General features: G+C 50.8%; 2 protein-coding genes and 1 long non-coding RNA gene across 12 annotated transcripts in view; 2 read left to right on the top strand and 1 right to left on the bottom strand.

The window, feature by feature from the left end:
- Positions 1 to 858, top strand: part of LRRC37A (leucine rich repeat containing 37A) — a 49104-nt gene extending 48246 nt beyond the window's left edge. Inside the window, exons 12-14 of the mRNA XM_008271590.4 lie at positions 329 to 377; positions 453 to 595; positions 683 to 858. Of these exons, the coding sequence (XP_008269812.3) occupies positions 329 to 377; positions 453 to 595; positions 683 to 779 (289 nt within the window). The 3' untranslated portion in view covers positions 780 to 858. The remainder of the gene's footprint in view (positions 1 to 328; positions 378 to 452; positions 596 to 682) is intronic.
- The window catches only part of LOC103351583 (uncharacterized), an 82029-nt gene extending 68906 nt beyond the window's left edge, over positions 1 to 13123 (bottom strand). For 2 of the 3 annotated variants that reach the window (XR_011383446.1, XR_011383445.1), the window contains exons 1-2: positions 12729 to 13123; positions 5658 to 5781 (exon numbers count right to left, since the gene is read on the bottom strand). This is a non-coding gene — a long non-coding RNA (uncharacterized lncRNA). The remainder of the gene's footprint in view (positions 1 to 5657; positions 5782 to 12728) is intronic. The other variant, XR_011383444.1, reaches the window with a different exon arrangement.
- Positions 13124 to 25851, top strand: part of PLEKHM1 (pleckstrin homology and RUN domain containing M1) — a 51666-nt gene continuing 38938 nt past the window's right edge. For 5 of the 8 annotated variants that reach the window (XM_002719439.5, XM_008271587.4, XM_008271586.4 and 2 more), the window contains exons 1-3: positions 13130 to 13260; positions 19956 to 20042; positions 25035 to 25282. In XM_002719439.5, coding sequence (XP_002719485.2) covers positions 13138 to 13260; positions 19956 to 20042; positions 25035 to 25282 — 458 coding nt within the window. In that variant the 5' untranslated portion in view covers positions 13130 to 13137. Of the gene's footprint in view, positions 13261 to 15383; positions 16728 to 16784; positions 16866 to 19955; positions 20043 to 25034; positions 25292 to 25851 lie in introns of those variants that run through there. The other 3 variants (XM_008271589.4, XM_051825747.2, XM_070060592.1) reach the window with 3 other exon arrangements.

Here is a 25851-nt window from a genome sequence, read left to right as displayed (position 1 = left end):
GCTTCTGCCAGTATGGCTGTGTTTGTTCACTGCACGAGGGCGCTTGCCCAAGACAGTAGCTGGGGCTGACAACCCTGCCCTTGGCCCATGCAAAGCGATGGTGCAAGGTGTCTGCAGAGCCACTGGGGGCCCTTTTGGACAGACACGGGGAGCTCCAGGAAGCCCAGCACACGCGGAGTTGTTCTCAGGATGCCAGGTCTGGGGTGATTTTGCTTGCTCTAACTATGGAGGGAGGTACACATTTTGTCCTGGTAACACCAGAGACGTACACTGGGAGAGACGTGAAAAAAACGGCACCGACCTCTAACTGTCTGTGTGTTTCCCCCAGGGGCTTTTTCCAACACGCGCCCAGGAAGTGCACAGACAGCGAGGCGCAGGTAAGTTTGAGGATGCGGTGTGCGGCTGGAGGAGGCAGGGAGAGGCAGGATTCACGGTTCTCCTTCCTTTTCTAGGTGGGCTTTTTCTGGCTAAGGCGGCCCCTCTGGCTGCGGGATATGTACAGACCGCTCAACGCCACGCGCAAGACAGACATGGCCCGGAAGCTCCACGACAAGGAGTCTTCCGACGAGGATGAGATTTTCAACAAGGATGCAGGGTAAAGGGCGGGGCGACCTCACCTCCTGACCTAAGTGAGGAGACCGAGGGCGGGAGGGAAAGCCCTGGCGCGCTCTTCTCCTCGCAGGGAGCCCCCCGCAGCCCCAGCTGAGAAGGAGGCCCCTACGGAGTCGACAGCCGAAGGAGAGGAGAGCGAAGCGCCGGAGGAGCAGCCCACAGAGTGACCGCCGCCCGGCCGCCCGCCAGTTACGTGTTCTAACATTGGCTTCTCAGCGTTGCTTATAAAATACTTATTTTCTCATACTCGCGCGTGTGATAGTCATAAGTAATCCTGGCCAGGTATTGAGAAATGAAGATGTGCATTTTATACAAACCACGAGGGCACAGGCGACAGACGCGGGAGCGCGGCTACGAGCCCATCCTTCGGGGGGCCTTCACCGCGCTCCCCCGGGGGAGGCCGTCTCGAGGGCCTGAGCACGCCGTCCTGGAGGTGCAGCCTTTCCAGACCAATACCAGGCGCCTGGTGCCCGCTGGTTCACGAGAACCGTCATTTACACAGACGACCCTCCCCTGGCTCCTCCGAGGGCCCGTGGGGTCGCCAGGATGCCTGGAAGAGAAGCCCCGGCTCTGTGGGGCCGCCTCCTTTCCCCGAGCCCACAAGCTCATGAACAAATGTGTCTCCTGTCGGAGAAGGGGCTCTCATCTCGCAGGCTGGTGGGGATGTTCTCTGGTCTGGCTGTGCGCTGCGTGCCGGCCCAAGTTACCTCCTAAATTCCTTGATGAGAATGGAAAACACCTTTTCCTCTGCCCGCTGACTTCAGCAAGCCAACACATATTCCTGCGTGTGAAACGCAAGCCCAAGCAGTGATAATAATGGGCGGCAGCAGATACCACCACTTGCGATTTGCTCACCTGGGGACAAGCCTGGGTCAGGCATTTTCCAGTCTTGTGCCATTTTGCCCAGGAATCCATGGAAGCAGGGCTTTTTTGTTTTAAATCACCATTTGACAGAGCAGGAAAACAGGGCTCAAGGAATGGAGGTGACCAGCTCAAGGTCACAATCCAAAACCAGATAGGGTTTAACCCAGGGCTGTCAGACTCTCAAGTCTTAACTCTGCTGCCCAACTCTAGGACGGTCAGGGATAAAGAGAAGTACAAACAGGGCTGCCGTCAGGGTCAGTAATGACAGTCACACTGATGGGAGGGTAATGGCTGCCACCGTGTACAGAGTACTAGCAGGGGCCAGGTTCAGTGCTGGGCACTTGGGTCACACTGTTGAGCCTGAGGACAGATACTCCCCCTGCCAGCTCACAATTTATAATGGAGGATGATTTTAATGTGAGCACTGGATATAAAGAGAAGCTGAGAGGAAGCCACCAACAGGAGCCTTGTCCTGGCTGGGCTACCCAGAGTCCGGGTGGAGGTTCCAGGCAACTCGAGCTCCCTAGTTTGGCATATTTACAGTATTCTCAATTTGATACACAAAATAAGGCCTAGGTGACTTTTTGTATGTAACACTATCTCACATTTGTATGATTCTTATTAGTCTCAATAATAAAAATTAGCCTACTATATTTTTTAATATTAGTCATTTTATGAATGTCATCAATACTATTATGCTTTTATATACCACTTCATAATTTGAAAAACATACTTTAACAGGCTCCTATTTGAGGCATAGGTGTATTATTTTGCTACCGTTTCCATAACAAAGTGACTTAAAGAATAGACACTTAGGGGCGAGTCTTGTGGTGCAGTGGATTAAGCCACCACTTGAGACACCAGCATCCCTTATCAGAGCGCTAGTTTAATTCCTGACTGCTCCACTTCCAATCCAGCTTCCTGCTACTGCACCTGCGAAGGCAGTGTTTAGTGTCTGGGTCCTTGCCACCCATGTGGGAGATCCAGATAGAGTTTCTGGGCTCCCGGCTTCAGCCTGGCCCAACGCTCACTGTTTTGGCCATTTGGGGAGTGAATCAGTGGATGGAAGACCTTTTTCTCTGTGTGCCCCCCAACACACACACTCTGCCTTTCAAATAAATAAATAATTCTTTTTTAAAAAATAAAGAATATACACTTATTTTCTCACAGTTCTGGAGGCTAGAAGTCCAAGATCAAGATGATGGCAAGGTTAATTTCTTCTAAGCCCTCTCTCCTTGGCTTGGCTACCAAGTTCTTATTAAAACTCCCAAGAGTGAGAGTCTGCTTTGCATAGCTTGTTATGAACTGGGCAAAGTTTGTGTCTTAGCCTAGAGTCTGGCCAGCCTATGAGTGAGCTGTCTTTCCTTGGACCAGGTACACACCCCTGGCTGTAACCGAAAAAAGGAAGGGGTATCCAGGGTCAGGTAGCACAAGACATGGCTACATAGGGCTGCTTCTGCCTCCATCTTACTGATAGGCAGACTATAGCTCAGAAGATCAGCTCCATTTTTTTGGTAAAGATTTATATATTTATTTATTTATTGAAAAGCAGAATTATAGAAAGGCAGAAGCAGAGAAAAAGAGAGCACACACGAGAGAGATCTTCCATCCACTGGTTCACTCCCCAAATGGCTACAATGGCCAGAGCTAGTCAGATACAAAGCCAGGAACCTGGAGCTTCTTCTGGGTCTCCCATGTGGGTGCAGGGGCCCAATGACTTGGGCCATCTTCCATAGTATCTGCCATAGCAGAGAGCTGCATCGGAAGTGGGCCATCCGGGACTCAAACTGATGCCCATATAGGATGCCAGCAATGCAGGCGGTGGCTTTACCCACTATGCCACAGCACCAGGAAGAGTTAGACAGTGAGAGAGAGAGAGAGAGACAGAAAGGTCTTCCTTCCGTTGGTTCCCCCCAAATGGCTGCTATGGCTGGCGCGCTGTGCCAATCCAAAGCCAGGAGCCAGGTGCTTCCTCCTGGTCTCCCATGCGGGTGCAGGGCCCAAGCACCTGGGCCATCCTCCACTGCCTTCCCGGGCCACAGCAGAGAGCTGGACTGGAAGAGGAGCACCCGGGATAGAACTGGCGCCCCAACCGGGACTAGAACCCGGGGTGCTGGTGCCGCAGGGGGAGGATTAGCCTAGTGAGCCACACAGCACAGGCTGAAGATCAGCTCTTAACTGAGGCCTGAGTGACTACGAGAGCTGGACACAAGGCCAGCAGCCACTACATGAATGAAATTCTCATTGATTCTTAGGAAACCTGTCAGAGAGAAATGAGGCATTTTTTAGAAAGATGATAAAATGAGACAATAGATGATTAGGGCAGAAGTGAGACAGAAAGTAGTGATCCACAAGAGTGAAGGTTAAATGGTCAAGGGAAAGTCAGTGAGAACAATGGAATTTGTGCCAGGCCTTGTGTTGGGGAAAGAATCAACTAGGACAGAGTCTCTTTCCTCAGGGAGCTCTTGGACTGGGAGAAGAGAAGCCATAAGAATCATATCAACAACATTGTGTTGTTTGGGGCCAACCTTATGGCACAGCATGTTAAACCACTGGCATCCTATATAAGCGCTGGTTTGAGTCCCGGCTGTTCTAATTCTGATCCAGCTCCCTGCTAATGTGCCTGGGAAAGTGGCAGAAGATAGTCCAAGCAGTGAGCCCCTGCTGCCCACGTGGAAGAACTGGATGGAGTTCCAGGCTCCTGGCTTCAGCCTGGCCTAGTCCTGACTGTTGAGGCCATTTGGGAAGTGAACCAGCAGATGGAAGATCTCTCTCTCTCAATCTCTCTCTCTCTCTAACTCTGCCTTTCAAATACATCTTCAACAACAACAACAACAAACACACTGTGTTGGACAGGACAGCGGCTTTGTGCCAAGAGTGGTTCAGCTCTCGGCTGGGTGGAAAGGAGTAGGTGTAAGAGGTGTAGACGTGGAAGGAGTAGATGTGGAAGAAAGAAAGAGCTGGCTCAGCAGATACCAGAAAGCACAAAGGAAGAACAGCCTCCCCCTTTCTAATGAGATCATTTCTGTCACCAAGCAGTTTCCAGTGTTAGTGGCCTACCTGTTCCCTGTCTCAAGTAACACGAGTCCCTTTAAACAAAGCTGACAGGAGAAAAGACAGGCATTCTAGAGAGGGGACAACACAAAGACAGAGAATAGTGGAAGAGTACGCAGTCTGCTTTTCTGGAGCATGAAGTGTAAGAAGTAGAAGAAAATTCGTGAAGCTGTCTAGGTGACGGCGAACCAGACCTCAAAGGCCTGGTCATGAACTTGATCAAACAGGACAAACTACTGACAGTTTGAGCAGACATGACGAAGCCTCAGTCTTACAAGAGTGCTGATGGCCTAGAAGTAGAAAGATCAAGAGATTGGCTGGGAGATCAGACTAAACAGAAACTGGGACTAGGGTGCCAGATAGGAGGAGTGATGCGGCAGGGCTTGGCTTTTCCCTTTCGGTTGCCTGGCAGAGAGCTGGCTCAGCAGATACCAGAAAGCACAAAGGAAGAACAGCCTCCCCCTTTCTAATGAGATCATTTCTGTCACCAAGCAGTTTCCAGTGATAGTGGCCTACCTGTTCCCTGTCTCAAGTAATACGAGTCCCTTTAAACAAGTAATACCTTCCAGGGCATACAGCTTCCTAGGGAAACTCTAACCACGGCAGACACAGTCAAGCTAAGTCTGGCCTAATCCCTCTTGTCTGAATAGTTGAGGGATTGAGTATACTCTTTCATTATTCTGCATGTAAATCTCCCCTCCAAACTCTAATTTATATTTGTACTATTTGGTGCTAGTGTCCCCTTTTTGTGACAGGGGGCAAGGAATTTTGTGTTCAGGAAAGTCTGTGGGTTTGTTGGCATGACAAATATCATGGGAGCCAGAAGACTTGATGCCCAGGACCAAAGTCTCCAACCATGACCTGGGCATGGTTAATTTTCACCAGCTCAGAGGCTCTCAAGTCTGTCCGCCTCCACCCTCATGTCAGCCAGTTATTGGTTATCTGACGCTCTATAACAGTAAAACGCCTGTTCTCTGAGTTCTAGTAAGTCAACAGTTCAGCAGTGGCTTTGGCAGTCCTGGCTCTGGGGCACTCAGGAGGTTCTCAAGCTACTGGCCAGGGCTGCAGGCATCGGCAAGCTTGACTGAGGCTGGTGGATCCACCTGCAAGGTGGCTCACCCACTCACCTGAGGGCAAGTCGTGCCGGTTGTTGGAGGCAGGCCTCAGTTCCTCCCCGTATGGGCCTGGCCACATGCTACCTGGCCGGCTGTCCTCACATCAGGACGGCTGGCTCCCTCCAGAGTGAGAGGTCTGAGGAGAGATGGACAATGATTGTTATGAGCCGGCCACAGCAGCCCAGGGCACTGCTTCTGCCACACAGCACAAGTAGAAGTCAGTCACCAGATCGAGGCCACATTCAAGGGCAGAGTCGTTAGACTCCATCTCTTGAAGAAAAAAGGGTCAAAGAATTTGTAAACATATATCAAAACTTCCTGCATAGTTTTCCCCCATTACTGCTCTCACTCTAGTCCGTCACTACGTCACTTCTGACGTGTACTGTGGGTGGGACTAGCTGTTCCCAAACCAAGCAAGTCTCTGCTTCTCTGTGAACACCAACTGGTAGCCAAGAATTGAATGCAATTGTGACACAGTTAGTGTCAGATCCCACAGACTAAGGGCTCAGTCCCACAAGACTGATTCTACTTCAGATGCCAGCTGAAAATCTAGCTCAAGTTGAAGCTTTAGGTGTTAGAGGGTAATAGTGGAAAAAAGGTTTGGTACCACCCTGTGGGTGTTTGGGTTTGCAGGGTAGAAGGAAGTGAAGACCCGAACCTGTGAAGGGTAAGAAAACTTCATGTGGATGAAGGTCACACTGTAAGAAAGGCAGAACAATAAAAGGTACCTGTGACACACGAGCCACCAAACTAGCCCAGGACTTCTCAACCAGATTATTGCACAGGAGCCCAATAAACTGCTTTCTTATTTAACTGACTATTATGTTGGGTCTCTCTCGGAGCCCCTGAACCTATAACCTCATCAAGGTTATCCATGGCCCCAATAATGCTAGGTAATACACCATCCTGAAACAGAGTGAGTCACCATCATGATTCCTGCAGGTCTGTGGCTTGGAGGTATAGTTACGCTTAGGCGCTGTGCTGCCAGGATTAGCTCTGCTTCTCCCGCAGGGGAGGGGAGCCTCTGGTCCAGTGATGTCCATTCTGGGGCCCAGGCTGAAGAGGCGGCCCCTACCTAAGAGACGCTCTTCTCACGGCGAAGGCTGAAGCACATGAGGGGATAGAAACTCCCAAGGCCTCTTCAAGCCCAGGCTCTGACCCCACGCTCTTTCCTTCTTCGTTCTATGGGCCAAAGCAAGCTGCCTGGGCAAGCCCAAAGCCAGGGGCCAGGAAAGGACAGTCCACCCTCAAGGAGGTCATGGCAAGTGTGTGGATCAGACAGGGGCAAGGAATCGGGGCCCATAATTCCCTCTGTCCCAGGCCCACTTTCTAGAGGTTGGAAATGAGCTAGTGAAAGGCAGTGTCTGCCACTCGCCCACAGTTCTCTGCCGGTCAGGAACCATGACAAGGTAAGAATCACATGTCCTCCTCCTCCACACAGCTCCCATGTTCTTCCCCCGATGCCTGGCATCAGCGCTGCCCTTAGGGATGACTCAGCAATATTACTGGATGCATTTTAGAAGGTTCCTTCATTCCCCCCACATGACTGGTTAGGAAACAGACTGATTTCCTAAAGCTCTGCACATAGTGCACCAAGTATTCACCTATATTCTGTGAAGAGGGTTGTGCCATCTGGAGCTGAAATCTGTACCCAGATCCATCCGACACCACATGCTGTATCTACTGCCTCATGGAGACTTCGAGAAGAAAGAGACAGACATTGAAACAGGTTAATGCAATTTCTTTCTCTAGAGGCCATGTCAAACTGGGGAGTTTCAAAGCTTGTCATCACCTGAAGTATCCTAAAAGGAGGCTGTCTAAAGCCACAGCACCAGCCAGGGAGCCCCATGGCTTCAGGACAGATGTAAGGCAGTGGGATTCGCCACCAGAGCCCCTACTGCTGCACAGTGCCCCTTAGCCGCTCTCCGAAGAAAAGCAAGAGCAGCCCCAGATGCCCCCCACCTTAACTGCTGCCTTTCTCAGGAGACCTTGTTCTTTAAAGGAGAACCACATAAAGAGGCAACACCCTCCCTTCCCCCGCCCTGCAAAATGCCAGTTACCACTGAGTTCTGGGCATGGGCACACATGTCACGAATGTATTTCAGGGCAGTGACTCATGGTAAATTCTCCCCCTCACCCTGCACCCTGAGTTCCTCAAAGGAATTAGTTAGTGTCAAGCTATCTCAGGCCCAGGCTGATGACTTATGGAAGGGTGGAGAACCTTGGTTATCATGTCTTGGTTATGATATTTGAGGAAGATTTTAGAGCTTGTTATGAAATGATAGCCCATGGTTCTCCAGGCAGGGTAAAGGATTGTCTTTATGCAATATAGGAGGATACAGCAGTTAATGAAAAATGAGGGAGACAGCAACTCCAGATAGGAGGAGGCACCACCTGCTGCCTCCCTAGGTCTGCATCAGCAGGAAGCCGGAATCAGGAGCAGAGCCAGGATTCCAACCAGGCATCCTGACGCGGGATGCAGTGATTCCAAGAGGCAGCTGAACTGCTGAGACAAATGCCCACCCCAAAGCCACATTTCAACTTGGAGCACAGAACTCCAAGACAGATAGGTGTTGTTAAGTGAACAAAGCAATAAGTAGTGTTGTGTGTAAAGTATACTACTGTCTTAGGCTGTTTTCTGTTACTACAACAAAATATCTAAAATGGGGTGATTTATAAGGAACAGTGAGTGGTTCATCCGGCTCACGATTCTGGAAGCTGCGAAGTCCAAGCGCATGGTACAGGCATCTGCTTGGCACGTGGTGAGGGCCTCCTGACTGCATTATAACACAGCAGAGAGCATCCCATGTGCAGACAGGCCAAGTGTGCTAGGCAGGTCTCTTCCTCTTCCTATGAAGCTATTAATGCCATCACCAGGGCCCCACTGTCATGGCCTCATCTAATCCTAAGTACGTCCCAAAGGCCCCACCACCAAATACCAGGAGCATATGAATTTGGGGATTAAGATTCCAATGTATGAATTTTGGGTGGGAGGGAACAGTCTAACCATAGTGGCTACTGTGTGTTACCCATTATCTGTACAGAACTGTGTCTTATATAGTAGCCACTAGCCACACATGGCTATTTAAATTAATACAAATTGGGGCCGGTGCTGTGGTGCAGTGGGTTAATGCGCTGGCCTGAAGCGCGGGCATCCCATATGGGCACTGGTTCGAGTCCCGGCTGCTCCTCTTCCAATCCAGCTCTCTGCTATGGCCTGGGAAAGCAGTAGAAGATTGCCCAAGTCCTTGGGCCCCTGCACCCATGTGGGAGACCTGGAAGAAGCTCCTGGCTCCTGGCTTCAGATCAGTACAGCTCCAGCCATTGCGGCCATCTGGGGAGTGAACCAGCGGATGGAAGACCTCTCTCTCTGCCTCTCCTCTCTCTGTGTAACTCTGACTTTCAAATAAATAAATAAATCTTTAAAAAATAAATACAAATTAAGCAAAATTTAAATGTCAACTCTTGAGTAACAATAAACCACATTAAAAATATTTTACTTATCTATGTTCATTTTATTTGAAAGGCAGAGAGACAGAAAGATCTTCTCTCTGCTGATTCACTTCCCCAAATGCCCACAATAGCTGTGGCTGCGCCTGGCAGAAGCCAAGAGCCCAGAACTCCATTTACATCTCCTACACTGGTGGCAGTAACCCAAGTTCTTGAGGCACCACCTGCTGCCTCCCTAGGTCTGCATCAGCAGGAAGCCGGAATCAGGAGCAGAGCCAGGATTCCAACCAGGCATCCTGACGTGGGATGTAGTGATCCCAAGAGGCAGCTGAACTGCTGAGACAAGTGCCCGCCCCAAAGCCACATTTCAAGCACTCGGTAGCTGTGTGTGGCTAAAGACTACCACACTGGCCAGTGCAGCAGGCTATTTTAATCATACAGTTCTGTGGACAAGCTGGCACAGAGTAATTTTAGGAAACACAAGAAACTGGTAATGCTACCTTCATGGGGGGGGGGGTGGTAACTGGGAGGTAGAACAGTATCCCCTTTTGAATTTTATATCATGTGTTTCTATTAGATATTTTTAAGTTGAACTTGAAAAAACAAATTAGGAATTACGAATCCCCACATGGGGGTCATTGTACTTGGTCAGTGGTTCATAGGAAATCACTTTGCAACTTGCTCGCAACAAAATAAGGTAATAGACAATAGGGTTTCACATTTTGTTTTGTTTCACAGCTTAAACTTTTTGGTTCCTGCCACCCTCTCTGCTCCTAGGAGCTCTGAGGTAACAAGGTGAATTAATAAACACCAGGAAAACATTGAAGGAAAGACTCAACTAGCTGACACATACTGGTTGATGGGCTTTTTTCCCCCTGAGAAATTTATTCCGCATGAATAACCAGCAGCCATAGTTCCTGGTAAAGCTGTACCTCGTTCTGCAACAGAAATGAGTATTTGATCACATGCAGGCTTCTAAGCACTCACCTGCTCAGCAAGTCTGAGACTGGATGGGGTAGGGGGTGGGGATCCTACTAAGAAGTGGCCTGCACCCAGGCAGCTACGGTGGGAATGAGGTAGAAGGAACTAGGACCCCAAAGTCTGTTCTCAGAGAAAGAATGTACAGGGGTCAAAAGGCAACAACACAAAGTTGTCTGGCTCAAAAATGGAACCTCTGGAGCAGTGATGTCCAGCCTACCGCTACAGATCCTAGGAGGACCTCTGAAGACATATGTGCACCAAACACTGTTTGCAGGGAAAGTAAATCATGTATCATCTACAAACATGTTACAATATCATGTAGAGCAATCATATGTTATGTATGCATGTTAACTCATTTAAATCTTATAGCTACCATTGAGATCTTATTCTCCCCAGTTAACAGATGAAGAAGCTAGGTTTGGGGATAGATAACTTGCCCAAGTTTAAAAAGACAATATTCCAGGCCGGTGCCACGGCTCACATGGTTAATCCTCCGCCTGCGGCGCTGGCATCCAATATGGGTGCTGGTTTCTAGTCCCAGTTGCTCCTCTTCCAGTCCAGCTCTCTGCTGTGGCCCAGGAGGGCACTGGAGGATGGCCCAAGTGCTTGGACCCTGCACCTGCATGGGAGACCAGGAGGAGGCACCTGCCTCCTGGCTTCGGATTGGCACAGCACCAGCCGTGGCGGCCATTTGGGGAGTGAACCAATGGAAGGAAGACCTTTCTCTCTGTCTTTCTCTCTCTCAATGTCTATAACTCTACCTGCCAAAAAGAAAAAAAAAATGACAATATTCACATATGGCTGCACCCATGGCTCAAACAGTGTTATCTTCCCCTGTCTGTTTCTCCACTCTGCTGTCCTCTGTGATGGCTTTGCTCTTGGGAGGAGTTGGGCCCTTTGTCTGCAAAGACAGGTGTAATTCCAATGTGACACTGCCAGAGAGAGCAGACATTTCAGAAAAAACCTTGGGACATGGGTCAAGGAAAAGGAGACTGACCAACCAAGGTCATGTGCACATCTTGGGGTGGGGGTATTAAACCAATAACCTGATCCCAACAGAATCACATGGAATAGAGGAGGCTCATCCCAAAAGTACAATGAGAGGGAGGTTCTGTTACCAGAAGCCAAGGGAGTGAGATAAGCCAAGGGAGTATCAGAGATGGAAGCCAGATTGAAATAACCCTTTAGCCTCAACTCCTAGCAGTCGTTCATGCGTTTCTAGACACATGACCCTCCTCCAGGGCACCTCCCAAGTTCTCCTTTCTGCTCCCACAGCAAACTGCAGAAGCCTTTATTATTGCTCAAATGGTAACATGAGACTTATTTCTCCATCTGGAGTATTTCTGGTGGACTCCTGGTCCATATACGAGATATTTTGTGACATGTGCACTGTGAGTATACATTTGTGGCATTTCCCTCCTGCCCACCTCCGGCCCACTCCTAGGACCATACTCTTATGCAGTTTCACAAGGGCCTGTTGAGCCAGATGAGAAGAGATAGACAAGCCTTTGGACTCTTTGGCAAGGCTGAAGGCCTAGGAAGGAAGGGAAGACCAAGAGACAGAGACTCCATGGGCCGGCGCCGTGGCTCACTTGGTTAATCCTCCGCCTGTGGCGCCGGCATCCCATATGGGTGCCGGTTCTAGTCCCGGTTGCTCCTCTTCCAGTCCAGCTCTCTGTTGTAGCCCGGGAGAGTAATGGAGGATGGCCCAAGTGCTTGGGCCCTGCACCCACATGGGAGACCAGGAGGAAGCACCTGGCTCCAGCTGTAGTGGCCATTTGGGGAGTGATCCAACGGAAGGAAGACCTTTCTCTCTGTCTCTCTCTCTCTCTCACTGTCTATGACTTCACCTGTCAAAAAAAAAAAAAAAGAGAGAGAGAGACAGAGACAGAGACAGAGACTCCTGAACAGCAGATAAGAGATTAGTCCGAGGAGCTCCCCATAGCACCCGAGGATGGCGGCTGTGCACAAAGCACAGAAGGACATAATGTGCTCGATTTGGGGCAGGGCGTCCTGTGCCAAGCCACCAGTGCTCTTTGCTGTGCCAGTTATGATGAGAAACATTATCCTTATGCCACAGTAACTGGATTTCCCTAGAAAATTCCTACTTCCCACTCTGTTTAAAATGAGTTTAACACCAAGTGAATAATTAGTCTCTATGGCCTTATTTTAAAACCACAGTGCTCAACCATTAACTACACTGAACGCCCACAGCCCCATCAGAGCCGGGGAGGTTCTCACGCCTGGAGAGGATCACCCAGAGGCAGCCCGCATACTGTCCCAGCCCCAACTCCAGCCGTCGGTCTTACAAACGGAAGTAGGCCCTGGGACCCCAACCTTTCTGGAGATTTGAGGGACGCAGTCCTTCCTGGAGACGCAAGGGAACACATGACCCCTGGCCAAGGCCAGTGGAACTTGGTTCCAAGAACTGGGCTGTTTCCCCAGCCACCGCTCCGTGCCCTCAAAGCACTTGCACATGGCGGCTCCCCCCAACACCCACACCCACTCAGGCCCCGGGCTTCCATTTGGCCAAGGCCTGCAAGCAAGTGCCCAGAGCCCACAGCCCCTGCCAAGACGCCTGCCCGGCCCTTCAACTGGCTGTGGTCACTACTCAGGACATTTTGTTCTGAATCCACTTGGAAGTGTATGTACCTGCTAGGTGGAAAGCAAACAGCCGCGAAGGGGCTAGAAGCGACGAAGCAAACAGCGCCCCGGAGGCCCTCTAGGCGCTCCCGCGCCCCAAGGTGTGCTCATGTTTTCCTGGCAGGGAGGCAAAGGTGGGGCCAGCGTCCTTGGGACCACTCACAAGGGGGCGACAGTCCGCTGAGGGAGGCGAAACAGCAGCCCCTACGTCAGGCAGACGGCGCCGAGGGCTGGAACCTAGAAGCCAGGAGACAGCCCGCCCGACGCCAATGTACACCAGGAGACACCCTGCCCTCTCATGCACTCCTTGGGGCGAGCGCTGGGCGAGGGCGAGCCTTTGGTCCCGCCCCGCTGCTCCTCGGGGCCCTGCGATTGGCTCCGCAGGCCGAGGGGGCGTGGCCACACGCCAGCCGGCGTGATGGCGTCAGGCGCCGCGGGCGCCGTTTCCTGTTGTCGGTGGCCCGGAGAGCGCATCGTCGACTTGGGGCTGAGGGGCGCCTGCGGCCGAGAATGCCCCCAGCTCCTCTGCCCGCTCCTCTGGGTGAGTGAGGGTTCCAGGAGCGAGGAGGGCAGCGCAGGGGCGGCGGGGCCGAGACGCGCACGGGGGGTGGGCCTTCCGCCCTTTCTTGATTGCACAGCACCGGTTGCCTTGAGACTGTCCGGCTTCGGAGCCCTCACCCGTTCTCGCCCGCACCCCACGCTCTGCCACTGCCGGCCCGTCTCCCCCATCTGCTCCCACCCGTGACCCGACTTCTGCCTTACCCGTCGCCTCGCCGCGGGTCTTGAGTAAATACAGCTGCTCTCGTGACCCCACGTTAGACCCCTGCCATCTCGCGTCTGGGCCACATCCCCGCCCCTCCGCTAACGCCCTCAACCTTGCCTCTCAACCCCCGTGGCGACCCGAAAGGTCCGCGCAGACCTCCCCCAAACCCACCCTTCTGGTTTCCCCATCGCTGGCTCAACTTTCTTATCAGCCTCCCACAGCCCCTGCCCAGCTCCCCAGAATCTGCCCCCTTCTCATTTAGGACCCATCACCAAAGTAAGGCGCCTTGTTGAGCGCACCGCTTTCTTAGCGACTGATGCAGCCTTCTCCCGAGTCTCGGGTGTATCTGCCTTCCAGCCCCGCACATTCTTCCTTTCCATCTGCTACCGCCTGAGCACACCGCATCCCTGGTTTGCTAAACTGCCCCCAGCTCCTGCAGCCTGAGTTCCTACCACCCTTCCCCACTCTTACTAAGAATGAGCTCTCCGTAGCCTGTCGCTTCTGCTGTCCCCGCTGCCACCCTTCACCGCAGCGTGGGGCCCGTTCTTCCCTCGATCCAGCTTCCATTCAGCTTAAGTCCCGTTAGTGCAGAGCCAACCGCCGGCTGCCCTCCAGCTGCCAGATCTGGGTATTTGCTGGGAGCCAGGCAGTTGGAAACCTGGCAGCTTGAGTGGGCAGGTGGGGCTCAGGTGGTAAATACATGTGGAGGGGGAGGAATCTCTTTATCCTCTACGCCACACTCTTGGGTGGGGGTTTTGCTTGGTGCCAGCACCCAAGTACCTGTCCCTGGCGATTGCATTTCTGACATCCATATTAAATTAATTGTGCCAGCTAATGGAATAGGAGTTGTCATCCAAATGTCTGGAAGGTGAGAGATGGCCACTCAGCCTGGGGCACTTCCTTCTGGCTGGTGTCCTGGTCCTGAAGAATCTCAGGGAGTAGCACTGTGTGGCATTGACTGTGGTCACAGCCATGTCCATGTGCGTCATCCTGGAATTTGTGGAGGACCCACTCCCAGTGCTGCTCCTCGCCAGAGCTGGTGCAAGTCCATCCCAGTGCTGAGCGCAAGGACCCGTGGGTCCCCAGACACCTCATGGTTGTGAAAGTACAAGCGAGTGGATCCTGAAGAGGCTGAGGCGTGGGTGGGCACAGAGGATGTTGAATTGCTTCCTCTTTTGAAGGTGTCGGAGCTTTGGCCGTTTGGCTTCCATGCACACGGAGCCGATTATTCCTAGAGCAGTGAGGCACGAGGACCTTCCTGAGGCACCGATTCCCATGCTCAGTATATGTAGTCTTGGGGGAGAGGGTTTGGTGCACAGTTCCTCAAACTTCTAATGCCCCGGCCTCAGACGTGTTGGCCACTTGACAGCAATTTTACAGGACCTCAAGAGAACCCCTTGTCTGTGTTTGCCATTTATACTCTTGCTTCTTTGAAAATCAAATGCTGTTCAACTTTCAATATATTTTTTAAAATGATTTATTTTATTTATTTGAAAGAGAGAGGTTTTTTTTTTTAAAGATTTTATTTATTTATTCGGAAGTCAGAGAGTTACACAGAGAAGAGAGGCAGAGAGAGAGAGGTCTTCCATCCAATGGCTCACTTCCCCATTGGCCGCAATGGCCAGAGCTGCGCCGATCTGAAACCAGGAGCCAGGAGCTTCCTCCAGGTCTCCCACATGGCTGACAGGGGCCCAAGGACTTGGGCCATCTTCCACTGCTCTCCCAGGCCACAGCAGAGAGCTGGATGGGAAGAGGAGCAGCCGGGAGTAGAACTGGCACCCATATGGGATGCCAGTGCTTCAGGCCAGGGTGTTAACCCACTGTACCACAGTGCTGGCCCCAAGAGAGAGATTTTTTTTTTTTTAAGATTTATTTGTTTTTAAAAGCAGAGAGGCAGAGAGAGAGGTCTTCCATCTGCTGGTTCACTCCCCAGATGGCCACAAAGGCCAGAGCTGGGCCAATCTGAAGCCAGGTCTCCCAGATGGGTGTAGGGGCCCAAGGACTTGGTCCATCTTCTACTGCTTTCCCAGGCCATAGCAGGGAACTGGATCAGAAGCGGAATATCTGGAACTTGAACCAGCATCTATATGGGATGCCAGCACCACAGGCCACAGCTTTACCCTCTACACCACAGCACTGGCCCCAAGAGAGAGGTCTTCCATCTGCTGGGTCACTCCCACATGGCCGCAATGGCTGGAGCTGAGCCAATCCTTAGCCAGGAGCCAGGAGCTTCTCCCATGTGGGAGATCAAGGACCAGGGCCATCCTCTGCTGCTTTCCCAGGTGCATCAGCAGGGAGCTGGATGGGAAGTGGGGCAGCTGGGACCTGAACTGGCACCCATATGGGATGCCAGCACTGCAGGCCGGGGCCTTAACCTGTTGTACCCGAGCGCTGGCCCTCTACTTTCAATATCTTACCATTAAGGAGCAGTATATCTGAGTGGTTTCCACTTGATTGGCAGCCTGGTTTAATGGAAAGCATCCCACAAGGCCCACCTCTGAAGAGTTGGCACCTCAGTTTTCCGAGGTCTGTGAAGCGGAGATACCTGCCCTGTGCTTAGTTTTTATTTATTCATCAATTCATTCGAGTATTTTTTGAGCACCACTGTGTGTGCCACACACTGTTTACATACTGGAAACACGGTTGTGAACAAGTCAGGCAGTGTCTCCGTGTTCATTCATTCAGAGTTTACTCCTTGTTGGAATACTGTGGGATGTGGAACGGGAATACTGGGGAGCTGGATGTTGCTGGATGGAAGGAGGGAGGGAGGGAAGAAAGGCAGCCAGTGTTTCCAGCTTCACGGTTCTCACCCACTGTTCCTTCGGAAATCACAAGCTAAGAGTTCTCTCATATTTGAAGCAGTTGTTTCAAAGGTCCGCACCTTCCCACCTCTCATCCCACCCCTTCCAGAACACTTGTCCAGAAATCCAGCTTTGTGCAGTTGGAAGGGGGTACTGTTTCCTCATTCAGCGCTCACATGCCTGAAGGATCAGCTGCCTTTCTGAATCAGAAGATATCTTTGTCATTCTTTTCCAACTGAAAATGCATGACTCATCCATTGGTACCGCAGCTGGATGGCTTTAAACACCAGGCTGTTGTTCCGAGCAGCCAGGTTCATGGTTCAGGCAGCGGAGGAAAGACTTTTGGGAGTTGGCTGACAAGTCTCTAAAGAGAGGTTGCTGTTTACTGGTGGTTAAATGTTTTGAGAGCGGTGAAGCCAGGGGTTATCCATTTCTTCTTTCAATGTAAGTCTCATCTAAACTGTTCTCTTTTTTCTTTCTTCCTTGGTCTCTGGAGGAAGTAAAATTGGACATCCTATATACAAAGAGACAAGAATTATAATGAAGAAAAACAACGAGGACAATTCCTAGTGTTCTGACTGCGTAAGAAAGGGCAGCTCTAAAACCTGGGGACCATGGCAGGACCTGGGCTCAGCCGACTGGGGCTATAAATCTGATCGGTCAAGCCTGTTTCCTGTTGGTCTTAGGCCTTATTGATAAAATGGAGCTTTTGAGTACCTTGGAAGAATCTGTAAGTAGTAGCTTGCCTGAAACTTTTCAAGCCAAAAACCAAAGAGACAGATCAGTCGGGCAAAAGGCACAGGGGTTAGAATGTGGGAACCAGAGAATTCTGTGTGTTATCTGAGGCCCGTTTCTCTTGAGCCTCAGCTTTCTCCTCCGTGAAACAGGGATGATCCTCCTGTCACAGGATTGCTGTAGAAATTAAAGTTAGAGAATGAGCTCAGAGCAGCTTGCTTTGTTTACTCTGGAAAACTGTGTAAGGGTGAATCAACACTCGGAGGTGGCAGGAGACAGTGTGTTATTTCCTAAATGACAAAAACTACCTCCTTACCCCTACAAAACTTTCACCAACACTGTTTGAAAAACCCCTTGGTAGCATCGCCCAAGTTCTCTCTGTATTCCCTTCCGCATGGTTCTTGAAACCATGCCTCTCTTTGGTTTGGTTTTTGGTATCAAGAAATAGTGTTTTGAGGACAGGAGGTGATACCAGTTCCATCTGATAGTAAACCGGGGCCTGGGCCACCCAGGTGGATAATGGAACCCGGACCAAACAGTCAGGAGCCCCAGAGCCTCCTTCCAGTCCCCCAGGTAGGTGCTTAGGTCCCTGGTGGACAAACTCCTGTCTCCTGAAGCTCTGGGGTAGGTGTGAATAGGCCAAAGAAAGGTGCGTCCTGAGTCGTGGCCTGCATGGGTGGTGACGTCTTGGTCTGGTTTTGCGAATTGTCGGGTTCTCTTGGAATTACTGCTCTGCTTGGAGCTGTTTTCAGTCATTTTGTGGTTTTTCTCACACTTTGTTTGAGGTGACAGTTACTTGTCTCTTGTCTGGCCCTGCCCTGCCCTCTCTTAGCTTCAGCCTACTTTGTTTTTGTTTTTGTTTTTCATCAGTTACTTGGCCAGAGTACCCACTCATTAATAGCCCTCTCCTAATGAATACTTTATTGTGCTCAGCTAATTAGTTAATGAGACCGTAAAGGACTTAGGCTATTATTTATATCATTGAAGTCTAGCCCTTACTTAGGGTCCAGACCTTGAAGCTGGCAGCTGGGGAGTTGGAGGGCTCTGTCTAGAAGGGCATTCCTTAGGCTGCTGGAATTGCAACTGGCATGGCCGCCCAGCATCTTAGAGGCAGAGGAGCTGAGCTTTGCCTGCTGGGCTGTACCTGGGCAACCTTGAAAGAGCCCAACCCCCAGGACCAGCAGCGTTTCCAGGAGTGACTGACAGCAGCACACTCCTTTTCCTGGCTGCTGGTGGCCAGAGTGTGGAGCTGGTCTCCCCAGCAGGTGGGAGCAGAGAACGCGGTGAAGGGCGGGACAGCGAGGCAGGGGCTGCACTAGGGCCGGGGCTCCTGCTGTCCAGAGGGGCCTGGCTCTCTGGGTCCTGTTCACCTTCTGCCAACCCCAGGGGCCCGAGGTTGAATCAGCATCTTCCCTTTGCTGACTGAGGATCACCCTGCTTCTGCCCTTTCCAACTGCTCTGCTGCCTTCTTGAACTCCTCCCTGACGGACGCAGCCCTCATGGGCCCCCAGCTGAAGCGTCCTCCTTCCAACCCACACTTCAAGTCCCAGTTCTGAGGTGCTGGCCCTCGGTCAGGAGTCTGGGGTTTCCCTTGGTGGGGGGCGGGGGCGGGGCGAGGAGGCGGGTGGCTGGCATTGCCCTGGGGGCTTGTGCTGGAACCAGGCCACTGCCAGCCCTGTTGTCTGGTACTTCTTGACCTGGGCCGCTTCGATTTCCTTATCAGCACCCTTCTAGGGTGGCTGGCAGCAGTGTAAAGGAGGCGAGGTATGTGACAATCCTTGGGTCATAATTGTTTAAGAGCAGAGGCAGCTGTAACAGTTTTGTTTCTGTTTGTTTTCCTTGAGGCTAGCTTTTTCCCCAGCTCAGCAGGTTGTTCCCCTGAGATTTTGCTTAGATGGGAATGTGCCTGTCCAGCCCTGATCTGCCCAGCCCAAGTTGCTGGGGTGGAACTAGGCCAGCCAGTAGCACCCTCCGGCTGAGGCCAAGGGAGGAAACCAGATGCCCTGAGGGATTTAGTGGTTTAACCTCATGTTGACTTAGCTGTTGGTACACACTCCATGTACACAGTGGCAGTTTTTGTTTCTAGACTGGGGTGGCCACACCACTGGGATTACAGATACCATTGATCCCTGTAACTCAATGGGCTGTGTGCTATGCTGCGCCTCTCTTATGCCCAGCTGGTTAGGGGCAGTTTGCAGCCAGAACCCTTGTTGGTCTGTGTAGACACATTCCTGTGCTGCTCAAACTAAACCCTCAAAGTCTCGAAGCAGGAGTGTAGCAGGAGAGCACTCCCCTTATGAAGCCGTTCCGCTTGTGTCTGTCTGTCTTTTTTTTTTTTTTTTTGACAGGCAGAGTCAGACAGTGAGAGAGAGAGACAGAGAGAAAGGTCCTCCTTCCGTTGGTTCACCCCCAAATGGCCGCTGTGGCCGGCGCTGCGCCGATCCGAAGCCAGGAGCCAGGCGCCTCCTCCTGGTCTCCCGTGCGGGTGCAGTCCACTCGTGTTTTTCACCACCAAGCTGGAAGACACTGGACTGGAACAGGAGTCAGAGGCTACTGTGAGGCCCAGGCCCTGAGTGTGGGTTGTGAGCCCCCTGTGTCCAGGGCCCCTCAAGTTCTCGGCACCTTCGGCTGAAGCATCCCCCTTGCACCTAAATCAGCCATTTGTTCTTCACCTCCTGGTCCAGCAGGGCCCTGGCTTTGTGCGGTGCTTTTGATGTGGAGTGAAGAGTCCTTACCGCCCACGCCTTAGGGCCGACCCACCTCTGGCCTTTTTCCTTCCTTAAAATCCACTCAGGTTTTGCTTTTGTCTTACTCAAAGCCTTAGAGTTGCAGGTTGAGTGTGGTGGGATGCCTGCCTGCCACCTGCTTGGGGGTGGGGGGACCTCTGGCTGTGGGTGCCTTGGGAGCCTGCTCAGCTGGCTGCCTCTGTCCCTGCAGGTGCCATGTGACTCTCCGCGGGAGCTGCTGTGCGTGGAGATGCTCTCAGTAGGGGAGAATGGACTGGATCCCCGGGCTGCCATCCCGGTAGGTGGGCAGGGTTGGGGAGGGGCTGCAAAGGATTCCACTTCGTTTGTTTTTCTTACTTTGACCTGAGTAGACACTGTCCAGAAAAAGAGGCATCTGGCTGAGAACAATGTATAGCAGAAGCAGGCCCTGAGGAGTCTTACTGGTTATAAAATGGGAGTTTGCCCAGAAAACAGTGGGGATCGAAGACAGATTACCCAAAAAGAAGGATTTGCATTCAGACCTTCAGCCCCTGCCTCTAGGCCGTAACGTGGTCAGTTTGGCCAGTGCATTGAATTGGTCCAAAACAAATGCTGCCGGGCACTGGTTTGTTATTTGATTAATGGGGTAAGCTGGTAACTTACATATATTTTGGAACATTTACCAGTAACACAGTTGTGTGTGACCACTTCACCAGAGCCCCGTCAGGCTCACTGTCTTGGGAGAGCCCTTTGTACCCTGCTGGCCCTGGGCTGTCTTGGATAGTCCGGGCTGAGTGCTCTCGATTCCCTGGGAGAAGCAAGAGGTTAAGTAGCCTTTAGGCTGAGGTGACTTTCTGAGAAAAGCCAGAATTTCCCTTTCTACCCCCACTGCCGCTCCCAGTTCAGAGAACTTTCTGCTTAAAAGGAACTCTAGCCCTCAGAGATGTGCCTTCCTCCCTCCTGGCCGCTGGAGTGTTAAGCTCCACCTACCTTCTAGCTGACTTTCATGCAAAGGCCCTTCCCTCATCCTTCCCCCTGGACCTCTGGAGCTAAGGCAGAGCCCTAGGCTGGCTCAGCTTCCAGCAAGCGCTGCATAGACTGACTACTCAAGGGTATGAAGTTTGTTTGTTTTAAGATTTATGTATTTGTTTGAAATTCAGAGTGATAGAGACAGAGAGAGGGATGGGGGCCTGCGTTGTGGCGTCGTAGGTTAAGCCTCCACCTGCAGCACCAGTGAGAGAGAGTGAGCGAGCAAGAGCACCGGCTAGCTTCCATCCACTGGGTCACTCCCCAAAAGGCCACAATGGCCAGGGCTGGCCCAAGTTGAAGCCAGGAGCCTGGAACTCTATCTAGATCTCCCAAACGGGTGGAAAGGACCCACGGACTTGGGCCATCTTCCACTTTTCCAGGTACATTATCAGGGAGCTGGGTTGGAAGCAGAGCAGCCAAGATTTGAACCTGGACTTCAATATAGGATGCTAGTGTCACAAGCAGTGGCTTAACCCACTGTGCCACAAATCTGGCCCCAAAGGTATGAGTTTCTTGTGGGTATGCCTTGTTTAATCCCTACATCCCCTAACAACACCAAGTAGGTACTCAGCTAAATTAAGCATTTGTACTTTTTATGTAATATCTAATAATATCTTGCATATAAAATAATTTTTAGTGTTTAGTAATTGAAAGGCAGAGCAACAGAAAGAGATCTTCTATGCACTGGTTCACTCCCCAAATGCCCACAACATCCGGGACAAGCTGAAGCCAGGGACCTGAATATACAAAGAACTCCTCAGCGTGGGCGTTGTGACACAGCAGGTTAGGCTTCTGCTTGGAATACCAGCTTCCTTCCGCTGCACGTGGAAGGCAGCAGATAATGGCTCAAGTACTAAGGCCCTGCCACCCAAATAGGAGACCTAGATGGAACTGCTGGCTTCTGGCTTTGGCCAAGCTCAGCCATGGCTGTTGGAGGCATTTGGAGAGTGAACCATTGGGTGGCAGATCTCTCTTTCTGTCTCTCTCTGTCACCCTGCCTTGTAAATAAATAAATCTTTTTTAAAAAGAAAAAAAGCACTCCTACAACTCAACAAGAGAAAGACAAATAATCCAGTTGTAAAGTGGATAAAAGATTTGAATATACATTCTCCAAAGAAGATATGCAAATGACCATAAGCACATGAAAAAATGTTCAGTGTCATTAGACATTTTGAAAATGCAAATCAAAACCACACTGAGACACGCAGCAGGATGACTATAATCAAGAAGACAGACATTGCTGGTGGGAATGTAAGATAGTACAGTCACTTTGGCAAATAATTTACCAGTTCCTCGGAAAGTTAAACATAAGGTTTTATATGACCCAGCGATTTCACTCCTAGGTGTATACCCAAGAGAACTCTTAAGCATGTTTACACAGAAACTTGTATATGAGTGTTCATAGCAGTATGGTAGCCAAAAAGTGGGAGCAGCCCAACATCTATTCACTGATGAATAGATAAATATAATATGGTATATCTTTGTAATAGAATATTTTTTGGGTTCAATACCCAACTCCAGCTCCTGATTCCAGCTTCCTCCTGATGTGGACCCTAAAAAGCCACAGTGAAGACTCAACTCAGTTAGTTTGGTTTCTGACACCCACGTGGGAGACCTAGATTGAGATCCTGGCTCCTGGCTTTGGACCCCTGGCTTTTGCAGATTGAACCAGTGGGTGGAAGCCCTCCCACCCTGGTGCATCAGTCTCTCTGCCTCTTAAATACTTTTTTTTTTTTTTTTAAGAAAAGGAATGGAGTACTAGGACATGGTATATAAACCTTAAGAGTGTGTAAACAGTGTGAACAGTGTGTGAACGAAGTGAGACACAAAAGATCACATGTTGTGTGGTTCCATTCAGATGAAATGTCCAAAATAGGGGCAGCGCCATGGCGCAGTAGGTTGATCCTCCGCCTGCAGCACCGGCATCCCATATGGGCGCCAGTTCTAGTCCCGGCTGTTCCTCTTCTAATCCAGCTCTCTGCTATGGCCTGGGAAAGCAGCAGAAGATGGCCCAAGTCCTTTGGCCTCTGCACCCACATGGGAGACTGGGAAGAAGCACTTGGCTCCTGGTTTAGGATTGACACAGCTCCGGCCGTTTCGGCCATTTGGGGAGTGAACCAGTGGAAGGAAGACCTTTCTGTCTCTCCCTCTCACTCTCTGTAACTCTACCTCTCAAATAAATAAATAAAATCTTAAAACGTTTAAAAAAAAAAAAAAGAAATCTCCAGAATAGGCAAGTCCAAATACATAGAGGCAAAGTAGATTAGTGACTGCAGTCACTGCCGAGTTCCCTCTCCCTGGCTCACAGCAACCACCAGTACAGTTTCTATTAGAGGTGATAATAATGTTCCTTTAAAAAAAAATATTTATTTGAAAGGCAGAGTTACAGAGAGGTAGAGAGAGAGAGAGAGAGAGTCTTCCATCTGCTGGTTCACTCCCCAAATGGCTGCAGCGGCCGGAGCTGTGCCAGTGCGAAGCCAGGAGCCTGGAACTTTTCCAGGTTTCCCACACAGGTTCAGGGGCCCAAAGACCAGGGCCTTCTTCCACTGCTCTCCCAGGCCATAGCAGAGAGCTGGATCGGAAGTGGAGCGGCCGGGACTCAAATCGGCACCCATATGGGATGCCGGCACTGCAGGCGTTGGCTTTACCTGCTATGCCACGGCATCAGCCCCAATAATAATGTGCTAAAATTAGATAGTGGTGATGGTTGTACAATTCCATGAAGGTACTGAAAACTATTGAATTACAAGTATATGTAAATGGATGAACTTTATGTTATGTGAATTTTGTCTCATTAATGCTTTTTTAAACCTAATTTTCCAAAGAATATAAACATTTACTGTTTGGGCTGAATTAAGAATAAAAGAGTAAGAAAATTTATTCATAATCCTTTCACTGAACCATTCAAGTCAGTTTTCCTGTGATCCCTTCTAGTCCTTTTCAAAACAGATAATTTTGACATAGTTAGGATTGAGCAACTGTTACTGTTTCTAGAGTACTTGTATACATTTTGTGATGTGCTTGTTTCCCATTTACTGAGTTACTCTAGGTGCTAAACACAGTGCAAGTGTTGAGGCCCCAAAGATGGATACAAAACTAGTCTTGCCCTTGAGAAGCACTCTGCCGATCCTAGCTAGGGAATACTGTGTCCATTTAACGGACCAGGAAGTCAGGAGGCTAAGTGAAATGTGTGAAGTGACAGCAGGTCACTGTCAGAGCCAGGCCTGAACCTTACCCTCTGACTTGCCAGGCCCAAGGTCTTTCTTGATGTAACCATGCTCCAGTTTTCTTGATGTTTTTATTGTTTTAAGCAGCATTTATTGCCTCTTAGTTTGTTGATTCTGTAGGATCTTGGTCCTGTAAACGAGGTGGGGAGCCTCACACCTGCCTAGGTAGGTTGACTCTGGCTCCCATAGCTGTATCTATGATGGATCCAATACTTACTTTATTTTATTTAACAAGATTTATGTATTTATTTATTTGGAGGCTGGTATTGTATAGCAGGTAAAGCTGCCACCTGCAACACTGGCATCCCATATGGCCACAGTTTCATGTGCCAGCTGCTCCACTTCTGATTCAGCTCCCTGCTAATGGCCTAGAAAGAGCAGCAGAAGATGGCCTACATGTTTGGGCCCCTGCCCCCCATGTGGGAGACCTGGATGAAGCTCCTGGCTCCTGGCTTCGGCCTAGCCCAGCCTGGGCCATTTATTTGGGAGGCAGAATTACAAAGCAGGGGGAGGTGGGACAGAGAGAGCTTCCCTCCACTGGTTTACTCTTCAAATGGCCACAACTACCATGGCTGGGCTAGGTCAAAGCCATGCCTGGAACTCTATCCGGGTCTCCCACATGTGTGCAGGAGCCCAGTTTCTTGGGCCATCTTCAGCTGCCTTCTCAGGTGCACTAGTGGGGAACTGGATTGGAAGTGGAGCAACTAGCACCCATATGGGAATGCCAGTATCTCAGGAAGCAACTTAACCCAGTACACCACAATGCCAGCCTGGGGCCAGTATTTCAACACAAGATTATAAGGAGTTTGGGTCAGAAAGTAAAAAAGACCCACCATGAATGAGATGCACAGCACCAGCACCGCAGTTATCTCCAGGCTGTCTGAGTGTGCAGTTTTCCTTTGCTTCTCTGTGTTTATCTTTATTTGCCTTCATGAACATGCTGACTGTGTGGAAATAACCCATAAATACATTCATCTGTGGTTGCACTTGTGTTTGGCGACAGGGGCTCTCAGGATTTTCCTCTAAAGGCCTGTGTTCTGTTTGGTGCTGCCCAGGTCATCAAGAAGAAGCTGGTGGGATCCGTGAAGGCGCTGCAGAAGCAGTACGTGTCTCTGGACACCGTGGTCACCAGTGAGGACGGAGACGCCAACACCATGTGCAGTGCCCTGGAGGCTGTGTTCATACACGGCCTACATGCCAAGCACATCCGTGCTGAGGCTGGAGGAAAAAGGAAGAAAAGTGCCCACCAGAAGCCTCTGCCGCAGCCGGTCTTCTGGTCCCTTTTGAAAACTGTCACCCACAAGTGAGCTCAGTGAGAGAGGTTTTGTTTTGGGCGGAGACTTGGAGTGTGGCTCTTCCCCGCTAGCTGCATGGGAAGCCAGCAGAGCTGCCTGTGTTCCGTGAGAGCCAGGGTGGAGCAGGGGGGAGAGTAGCTCACAGAGAGGTGTATCTCTGGACCATGCCTCCCCACCAGCCATCATGCCCCGAGCCCTCGGCCCTGACAAAAGCCTGGGACTGCTTTATGCCCCTGGGCTGGTGGGCTTCAGCGGCAACAGCCTTTTGGACCACACCTGTAAAAGTTAGGTGGAGGCAACAGAGGTGGTGTGGCCTGCAAACCTGAAGCACTTCCTGTCTGGTCCTTGTAGGGAAAAGTTGACTAAGCCTGCCTTAGAATGTTTGAACATCTTTGTTCCAAATATTATACTCATAATGAGGTATGGACTTTTCTCAGAAGAGTGCAACCCGGGTAGACAGCTGAATATTCACCTTTCCCACCTTGCTGCTAACTGCCTGCGCTTTTGCGCAAGTAGCTGGCTGGCACCGTTCCTTGAGGGCTAATCAGTGCCACCATCAGTCTGAGAGTTCCTTTCC

Source organism: Oryctolagus cuniculus, chromosome 17 (assembly GCF_964237555.1).
Source record: "Oryctolagus cuniculus chromosome 17, mOryCun1.1, whole genome shotgun sequence".
In the NCBI taxonomy this organism is placed as follows: Eukaryota; Metazoa; Chordata; class Mammalia; order Lagomorpha; family Leporidae; genus Oryctolagus; species Oryctolagus cuniculus.
Note: the sequence above shows the minus strand (reverse complement) of the source record. Positions and strands in the feature narration are given on the sequence as shown.